Raw genomic sequence first — 9631 nt, forward strand, 5'->3', positions numbered from 1 at the left:
GTGGGCGGGTTGGGCCTCGGGAGGCTTGTGCCTCGGGAACGGGCTTAGGGTGGGTTGGTTCTCAGGGGCACTGGGCCTTGGCGACCGGGCTACATGGCGGGTTGGGCCTCAGGGGCCCTGGGCCTCCGCGACCTGGCTACACGGCTGGTTGGGCCTTGGGGGCCCTGGACCTTGGACCGGGCCTTGGTTGGGCTTGGGCCTTTGTGACCAACCAGTCGGCGGGTTGGGCCTCAGGGCAGGCTTTGGCCTCAGTGGGAGTGTCTGGGCCTTGGGAGGCCCTTGGCCTCAGTGGGCGGGTCTGTGCCTTCGGCGTTCCTGAGCCTTGGCGGATTGGCAGAGGGCTGGTCTAGGCCGGGGCAGTAGAGGACTGGGGGTAATGGCTGCAGGAAGGTAGTGTCTGTATTTGATAACGTAAAAATTGCCTCTCTTAGTCTCTCTGTACCGTGGGTACCCCGAATTTCTTGAGATCCTTGCCGATATCCCTCTCTATTTTCTTGGCTTTGTTAGTTTATGCTTCCTTTTCTCTGGAAATGCAGCCTTCTAAGTGGGGTTGCTCTAGCCCTGCATTCCAAGGTCTGCAGGGGGCAGACACACTCACCAGCGCGGGCACGGAAGCAGGAGCCGCGTGCAGGCAGGCAAAAGCTCAAAAATCCCTATAATTCCTCAGCAATTTGATCTTTTAAAAAAAACGAGTTAAGAATTTTGAAATATAAGATCTTATGTTTGTTCAAAGGCTGTCTGTCTCCTAGACAGAGGTTTCCTATGTGCGATTCCGCCCCTTTTCCCCGGAACCCTCCCTGAGCTGCCTGGTCCGGGAAGCGCCGGTCCCCTTCTCTCTGTAAATACTTTTTGAATTCTACTCTTTTCAGCGCTGCTGCCACTACCTTTTCCAGGCAATCATTGTTTCTCAACTTCTGCCAACCTTTTTCAAAGTGGTGTCTTAGGATTCACTTTAATCTTACTGCCTCGTCTTTAGATTTTTTTCCTATTGCACTCAGTATTCCTATTGCACTCAGAGGTTATTAGTGAGAAATACCATCATTTACACCCCTGCTTAATGGTTTCTCTTGCTCTTTGTATGAAGTCTAAAATCGTATGGTTCATTTAGTCATTTCTCTGTTTTTCACAATACCTACATACTATTTCCATATCCACACACTATTTAAACTATTATTGAATGGTGGTGGTAGTGTGCCGTGGAGTCGGTTCTAACTCATAGCGACCCTGGATAGCATTCCTGAGGCTGTAAATCTTTACAGGAGCAGAAAGCCTCATCTTTCTCCCGTGCAACGGCTTGTATTTTCGCACTGCTGACCTTGAGGTTTGCAGCCCAACTTGTAACCACTACGCTATCAGAGCACCTTTATTATTGAATAGTTGTCTTTAAGAAATACACTGTTTAAAACTTCATCCTAAATTAATACCCTCAGAAAAATTTAAATTTACAGTAAAATATATGCCTATTAAAGTTTTGGAAGTGACATCCCTGTACCACTTAGTTATATCAGAAGTATGCTGAACTTGCTTTGGGAGACAGGCTTGTCTCATTCTGTTTCAGATTCTTTATTTCTCACTGTTGTTCCTTTGGCCTACTATTGCGAACTTTCTTCAGTTCTCAGAAATGCCCTTTTTGCTTTTGTTTGTTGTACACTACACACTTTTTCTCCACCTGCCGCACTCTTCTCTTTCTTCTCCACTTTCCTTTCTCTCTGTGTATGTGTGTGGCCACAAGAAAGCATTTTTATTTACTACAATAACATATTTTTAGGTAAATTTTCTGTATTTAAAACTTAAAAATAGTGTTCTACTACTATTTGAGTTGTATTTAGAATGATCTGATCATTAAATATATCTGAGGTAGAGGATTGATGAGATTTTAATAATGTTTTTTTATTTTTTAAAAAAATTTTATTGTGAATTGAGCGATAGTTTACTCGAGGGAACATCAGTTTTACACTCATCATTTCATTGCAGTGATTACTATCTCCTTTGTGTAGCATCATTTAACATATTTGCTCCTATTCTCTCTTTTTTTTTTAGGGGGCGGGGTGGGATGGTGATGTACATAAAAACTCTCAGGAATACATAATAATTTAAACAATAAAGGGACACATTCTGCAAACCTGCCCACTGGTCACCAGCTTCTGGCCACCAGCACCCAGCCTTTCTCTTTCCATGAATCTAGTCCTTAGCTGCGCTCTATCTCTCCATGCCCTTAGATATCTCTGTCTCCGTCTCTGGTGTGGCTGCTTCTCTGGATAGGGTCCCCACATTCCGCTTGTACTCCTTTCTCTCGATGGTCTTAGGGTTCTCTATTCCTGGACTGATTGCATGGTTGACTACTCCCCTGTTTTTGTTATAAAACTTCTATCTTTGTGATGATGACAGTTGCAATTAGTCATGATAACAATTAGAATTTTATTCCTCTCTCCTTTCACCATACTCATCTAGACAAGATGAAAACTATTCAGTGGGCATTCTACCTGCTGCCCCTGCCCCCCGACCCCACGCCCACCCCCCACACACTCTGAATCCACTTAACCTTTGAATCTCAATTGAAATCTCATTTCCTTAGATGGCCTTTCCTGACTGCACAGATTAGACCAGACTCCCCTTCCCATCTGTGCACTGCCATGCCTCACAGTTTCTGGCTAGTAGTGACCTCTCAGTGAGTGCTGGTTAGGAGAATGGACTCAAAGTTTAGAGACCAGCTAAATATCATAAAATAAGGGATTGGACAATTTTGTTTTGGTTTAATTAGAAAATAAAAGTACTAAAAGCTGTCTTTGAAAAAAACACATTTTTAGTGTGTTTTATGATGTAGTATAATGTTTATAACTGCAAATGTATGTATATATGTGTGTCTGTGTATTAATGTTAACCAATAAAAGCAGATTATAAAAATTTACATATAATCATAGTTTATCCATTTACATTGCAGCTCTGGGTAAATAATTAGATATTGTGCAATTCTGGTTGCTAAAGAATTTTTTTTTTTGCTAACTTTTGTGTTTTCTAGATGTTTTACAATGAACCTGTATGAATCTTGAAAATAGGAAAAGAAGTTAGTGACATATTTATGCTAAATAATTTGCTTTATTTAGTTTTAGATTGCTGTTGCAGGTCTGCACTTACTCACATTTGCAAACCAAAAAAGCTTTGAAAACCTAAAGTTTTTTTATACCCAAGTTGACAGCAAAGTCTAACCTGAACTGGTGTGAGCTAATTTACTATACATCCTTCCTTTTAGGGTGACTTCAGATGTTTTGCTGTAGCAGTACTAGTAATAACAGAGTGCTGCCTCTGACCCTGCTGATTGTGTTACACAGTTTGTGGTATATACACTGTATCACCATTTTCAAATTCCCCCCAGTATGGATGCCTGATGGTTCCAGATAAGTGATTAGGAATCTGAACCACTTCTAGTTATGTGGCGATCTGGATGCATTATTTCTATATATCATGTTGTTATTAAGTGCCATTGAGTTGGTTCTGACCCACAGCGATTCTGTATAGGGTTTCCGAGGAGCAGCTTGTGAGCTTGAATTTATGTATCATAGGGAGGTTTTAAGTGATTACATATTTGCTTTTATATTTTTGTCAAGATGCATCTTCAAAAATTGGAGTCAGCACACAATCCTCAGCAAATCTATTTTCGAAAAGATGTGTTGTGTGAAACCCTGTCTGGAAACAGCTGTCCTTTGGTGACTATAACAGCAGTGCCAGAGTCTAATTATTATGAACATATCTGTCAATTCAGTAAGTCCATCTTCTTAACTCAAAATATCAGTAATTCTCACTTAGTTTTTTTTTTTTTTTTTTCTCACTATTTTATAGTGGAAATAATACCAGGATTAGTATGTCTCAGAAGACGTGAGCGTTAGCCCTGTTGCTGTCCATCTCTGAACTTCAGTTTCCTCAGTTTGAAATTGAGGGAATGGGATCAGATAATCTCTTAAGGTCCTTTTTGATAGTAATATTCCTTAATTTCTATGCTTGGTATTAAGTATAATAGTGATTTAGGAGCTGATATATTGCTAGAAATAATGTTTAGCAATATAAAATCCAGAAACCTATCAAATGTTTTGATAGCTAGTACTGAATAGCTACTTGTTTTTCCTTGCCATTTACGTTTTAAAAATTGCATTCAGTGTACAACAGTGGGAATAAAAATAAGAAAACTTATAATTTTGATAAAAATATAAAGTATTTTCAAGGAAAGAGAAAGAGCTCGATGTGTATGAAATTACAAGAGGCGTGAACTAAGTGGTTACTTTGTAGGCATGTGTGTGTAGTAAAAATATTTTTATTTGTAAATCTCTGAACAGATAATACCTTTTCCCCTCTGTGCTTGGCATAGTTACTGTAAGACAGGGACAAGAGTATATTTTCCTTCTCCATTTGAGTTTATGAAATAACAATTCTGTATTTAAAATTTCCCCAAATACTTTTTCTATATAAAACCAAGATTATATTAACTAATTCCATGTTAGATTAATCGTAAATCCCCAGAGTAAGACACCATTCACACTTTTAGTAGTCGTTGATTTTAATTTGAGATTTGATGTGTGCTCTAGGGAATCGCCCTTACATTTTCTTGTCTGCTCGGGTGCATCCTGGAGAAACTAACGCAAGCTGGGTTATGAAAGGAACATTGGAATATCTCATGAGCAATAACCCGACTGCTCAGAGCTTACGAGAATCCTATATTTTTAAAATTGTCCCTATGCTAAATCCAGATGGTGTCATCAATGGAAAGTAAGTTAAGAAATAGTTCATAGACGTGTTGTAAAATTACTGTGACTGTCCTGTATACGCTGTTGAAATAATAGGATACAGGTTAATTTGGAAAAATCATGTGGTTTTTGTTTTGTTTTTTTAAATAGAAGAAAGTTTTTATTTTTTGGTGAGATTCATCTAAAATACACATTTAAAAATGAACGTGTATTTTGTATGCTAATAGTAAGATGTTTTGAGGAATTCCATATTTATGAGAATGTGACTCATACAATGCCTATGTGTCTTGCTTTAATTCCTTTAAGGAAATCAGAATGTTAGGATATGAGAAAGGATTTTTAACATATATCTCCGTATTGCTCTTTTTAAAAATGTGTCAGTGGCATGATCTTAGATTGGCCCAAATCAGAGTATCTGGGGATCACTTACCATTAATGTGGAATGTTAGCCCTTTCAGCTAACCTCTTCCTGATATTTGTTGTTGTTGTTAAGTGCCATTGAGTCAGTTCCGACTCATAGCGACCCTGTATAGAGTTTCCGAGGAGCTATTGGTGAGCTTGAACCGCCAACCTTGTAGATCAAACGGCTTTGCAGTCTGGCCCATGAACCCACAGCGCCTCGCCAGGACTCCCTTCCTGATATTAGGAGGTATATTTTCTGACAGAAGAAATTCCTTAAATAAAATGTTGTTATTGTGGGTGTAGTCAAATCGATGTTGACTCATAGTGACCCCACGTGACAGAGTAGTACTACCCCATAGAGTTTCCTTGACTGTAATCTTTACGGGATTGGTCCTGTCCTGGTGGTGTGGTGCAGGGGTTAGGTGCTTGACTGCTAACTGAAAGATGGTTGGTTCAAACCCAGCAGCTGCTTCATGGAAGAAAGATGCAGCAGTCTGCTTCACAGCCTTGGAAACTCTGTAGGGCAGTTCACCTCTGTCCTGTAAGGGTGGGTATACGTTGGAATCAGCTTAATGTCACATGAATTCAGCAGTCTTTATGGAAACAGATCTTTCTCCTGGAGTGCCATTGGCTGGGTTTGAACTGTCAAGCTTTCAGTTAGCAGCCAAGCAGTTAACTGTTACACCACTGAGGCTCCTTTTACATGGAAATACTAGAGTAGAATGAGTTGTGAAGTTGAAGTGGTGTACTCTTAGCACAGTTCATTTGTTTCTGTCAATTAGACAGTCTTCAGAGTACTCTTGAAAGACAAGCTTCAGTCTAGTTGCCATGAGCATCCTCAAGATGAAGTTACCATATTTAATTTAATAGCAGTAACATGAATAGTTCTCAGATTTTAGAAAATAATTGAATTGTTAACAAATAGAATAATTTCTTTTTGGTTAGTTTGTTATGATTATGGAATTAAAATGAGTTATTTTGTGTAGTTTTAATTCAGAAGCATTTTTTACCAATTAGATTCCTCTTTATACTTCTTTTATTGCCTTCTGACTTTTGGCCTAAATTTTTGCTCGGTGGCTTTAATACTTATTATTGTAGATAAGTGCTGTCGAGTCAGTTCCAACTCACAGCAAACATTTATAGGGTTTCTGAGGAGCTGCTGGAACCACCAGCCTTGTGGTTAGCACTCCAGTGCTTATCCTATAGTGCCACACCAGGACTCCTTAGTACTTAGTGTACCTATGAATAAATGAAAATATACTTGAAATTATCCAAGAACGCCTACTTTTCTCATACTTGTCTTTCTTAGAAAAGATGTCTTTATGTAATAACTAGTGAAGTTAAGATACAGACAGTTAGTTCAGTAAAACCTATGAAAGCTGGAGCCTGCGTAAGATGAAAGCCTGCCAAAGAAGGGAAACTCAAGTATTTTCTTTCCACTGCTACAGAACGATAGCAGACAAATGGTAAGACTGTACCTTGTCAAAGATGGAAGACGTGCAAGATCAGGAAAAATAAGACAGCCCTGTGGAGTTCTGCATCTCACAGGTTTCAATGTGTGACAGTTGATTATTATGTAATCAAATGGAAAATATGACCATTAATATATTTTACAAAGTAGGTAACAAAACCCCAGAACTAAGAATTATTTTTTTCTGTAGCTTGAAAAATTTGACCTATAAATCTGAAAGCTTACCACAGTTAAGTGTATATACAACACAGGATCTTGCACAGAGGAAATGCTCAATAAATGTTCATAGAAGGACTATGATAATTCAAGTGAGCCCACCATTCCTGCCATTTTGAAGTATGGAATAGAATCATTGAATCAAACCGGGAACTTAATATAAAGGTGTATTGGTACTGATGTTTTTCTTTCATTGTCTCTGTGTTTATGTATGTGTAGCCACCGTTGTTCTTTAAGTGGGGAAGATTTGAACAGACAATGGCAAAGTCCAAACCCAGATTTGCATCCTACAATTTACCATGCAAAGGGGCTGCTGCAGTACCTGGCTGCAGTGAAGCGCTTACCCCTGGTAAGTGGCAATATATGCTTTTACTCTGAGTAGTCAAAGACATGTTTTTTGTTGATTAATGTCTTAGTATTTTGTACATTAGTGTCTGGTTACAAAATGAATAATTTCAAAGCAGTTTTTAAAAATGTCTTTTTCTATTAGCTACCCCCCCTTGTGTTTTAATTATGATATCAAATTATTATCTGAATTAATGTGGTATATGTTATTGTTGTTGTTATGTGTCATTGAGTTGGTTCTGACTCAGAGACCATGTGTAGGGTTTCTGAGGTTGTAAACCTTTGCTGTGGCAGAAATTTTCTCATCTCTCATCCATAAGCAGCTGGTGGGCTTATGTTTACTGTCCATTGCTTATCCTGTGGAGCCACCACACCCCTAATACAGTGTATTTGTTCTTCTTGTTTCCTCAGGTTTAATATATATATATATATATATAATTCTCTTAAGCCCTTTTTCTTTCCTGTTCATTAATCTCCTGGTTGTAAATTTTATGTTTTTAACTTTACTCTTTAAACAACATTGAGTTATACAGTAAATCTCTTAAATTCTCAAACTAGTAGCAGTATTATTCTCCGAGGTCTTGAGTCAGCCCTCAAACTGTTAAATTTCTCATGCACACCGGACACTCTGCCTATGTTTCTTCTGTTTTCAGCAGCTTTAGTTTAGAGTACTCTCATTGTATTAGAGTTTAAATGATCTAATCTTACTTAGGGAAAGCTTGCAAAATTTTGTAGAGCAGTAAAATTGACATGTGAGTGTGTTCTGTACTTGTCATTTAAAAAATACTCTTAAAAATTAGTTTAAACCAGATCCTTTTTTACTTGTGTTTTTCATGAGAGAGAGAGTTTTGTGTTCTTTTAAGTTAGGTGAATGTTTAACAATCCTTTGGAGACATTATTAGCTGCAGTTGGAAGATTTGTGCTATAATTGATTTATTTTTAAAATGGTAAATAGTAGATAACAAGGAAAGAGACAAACTCGAGGCTTAGGGCAGGACTTCAAAGGCTATAGCAATTCTCAAATTAGTCATAGATCCTTTCTAGAACTATTTTATGTCTTCTAATTGTTATGTGGTAGGTGATTCTGTTATAAGAAGGATACCATGTTTATTGACTACATGTTAACTAGTTTTACTTGGTAACAATAATTTGACATTTTCAATAGAAAAAATTATTATCTTTTTAAGGTTTATTGTGATTACCATGGCCACTCCCGAAAGAAAAATGTATTTATGTATGGCTGCAGCATCAAAGAGACAGTGTGGCATACCAATGATAGTGCAGCTTCCAGTGATATAGTGGAAGATACGGGGTACAGGGTACGTACTATCTATTACTCATGAGACTTTGAACTTCAGACGTGCGTAAAACTCAGAAAATCATTTAGCTTATACAAACTACCCAAATTCAGTAAATGTTGACATTTTGCCATCTTTGCTTCAGAGATCTTGTTTACAGATTTCTTTGAAAAGCTTTTGCTTTTTGCATGTAGAATTTTAATCTATTTAAAATTTGTTTTGTATGAGATGTAGTCATTAAATACTGTTTTCCCTGTGGATAACCAGTTTCCTCAGCAGCATTTATTAAATAATATATCCTTCTTCTGCCAATTTTATGACGTTTTCTCTGTTACATATCATGTTTCCATATGTATGGGTCTGTTTCGGGGCTTTCTGCTTGTTTTTCTTTCTGTATACCACATGATTTCGATTATAGATTGATGGTAAGTATTGATACCTCAAGGCAGATTTTTCTCTCTTTAAAAATTAACTTGACTCTTTTTTGCATAGTATTCTTCCTTATGAATTTTAGAATCAGTTTGTAGAAACATATATTGAGATATAAATCTGAGTAAATTTGGGAGAATTCTTCTTATTATGACATGAACATGGCTTTCTGTGAACATTGACTATATTTATTGTGGTCTCTCATGTTATTCAGTAAGATAAAAAAAATTTCTTCCACATAGGCCTGATATTTTTGTTAAATTTATTTTGAAATATTGTATGAGTTTTGTTATAGTTGGGAGTAAAAATCGTTTCCCCCACATGTCTGCCTTCCTCTCCTCAAATTGCTTGTTGATGGTGCATAGGAAAGCTATTGACTATGTTCAGGAGAAGTTTTCCTAAGATTTCAGATTCTTCTACAAAAGATGATGTGTACAAATGGCATCAGTTTTCTCAGCAGCAACACTGGAAGCAAACAGTTAATGGACATACATTTTCACACGTCTCAGCTAGATTGCCACCCACCACGTATCCTAACTGTCAGTTAAGTGTAAAGGCAGAAAAGAGATGTTCTCAGAGCTTGAAAGTCTCAAGAAGTTTGCCTTCAATATACATGACCTTTAGGAGTTTAGAGTCTTAGAAGAAAACAGAGTAATTGAGCAGAGTTTAGTGATATTGAGAAGAAATGGAGACTGTTTGATATATACAGTGACCCTGTGTACAAGACAAAGAAA

At 37.6% G+C, this 9631-nt stretch overlaps 1 protein-coding gene across 1 annotated transcript in view; it reads left to right on the forward strand.

Moving 5' to 3' along the window:
- AGTPBP1 (ATP/GTP binding protein 1) overlaps positions 1 to 9631 on the forward strand; it is a 219950-nt gene that overhangs the window by 160742 nt on the left and 49577 nt on the right. Inside the window, exons 19-22 of the mRNA XM_006875881.1 lie at positions 3606 to 3759; positions 4578 to 4758; positions 7045 to 7174; positions 8358 to 8489. Coding sequence (XP_006875943.1) covers positions 3606 to 3759; positions 4578 to 4758; positions 7045 to 7174; positions 8358 to 8489 — 597 coding nt within the window. The remainder of the gene's footprint in view (positions 1 to 3605; positions 3760 to 4577; positions 4759 to 7044; positions 7175 to 8357; positions 8490 to 9631) is intronic.

The sequence above is a fragment of the Chrysochloris asiatica genome, unplaced genomic scaffold (assembly GCF_000296735.1).
Source record: "Chrysochloris asiatica unplaced genomic scaffold, ChrAsi1.0 scaffold00344, whole genome shotgun sequence".
NCBI classification, from domain to species: Eukaryota; Metazoa; Chordata; class Mammalia; order Afrosoricida; family Chrysochloridae; genus Chrysochloris; species Chrysochloris asiatica.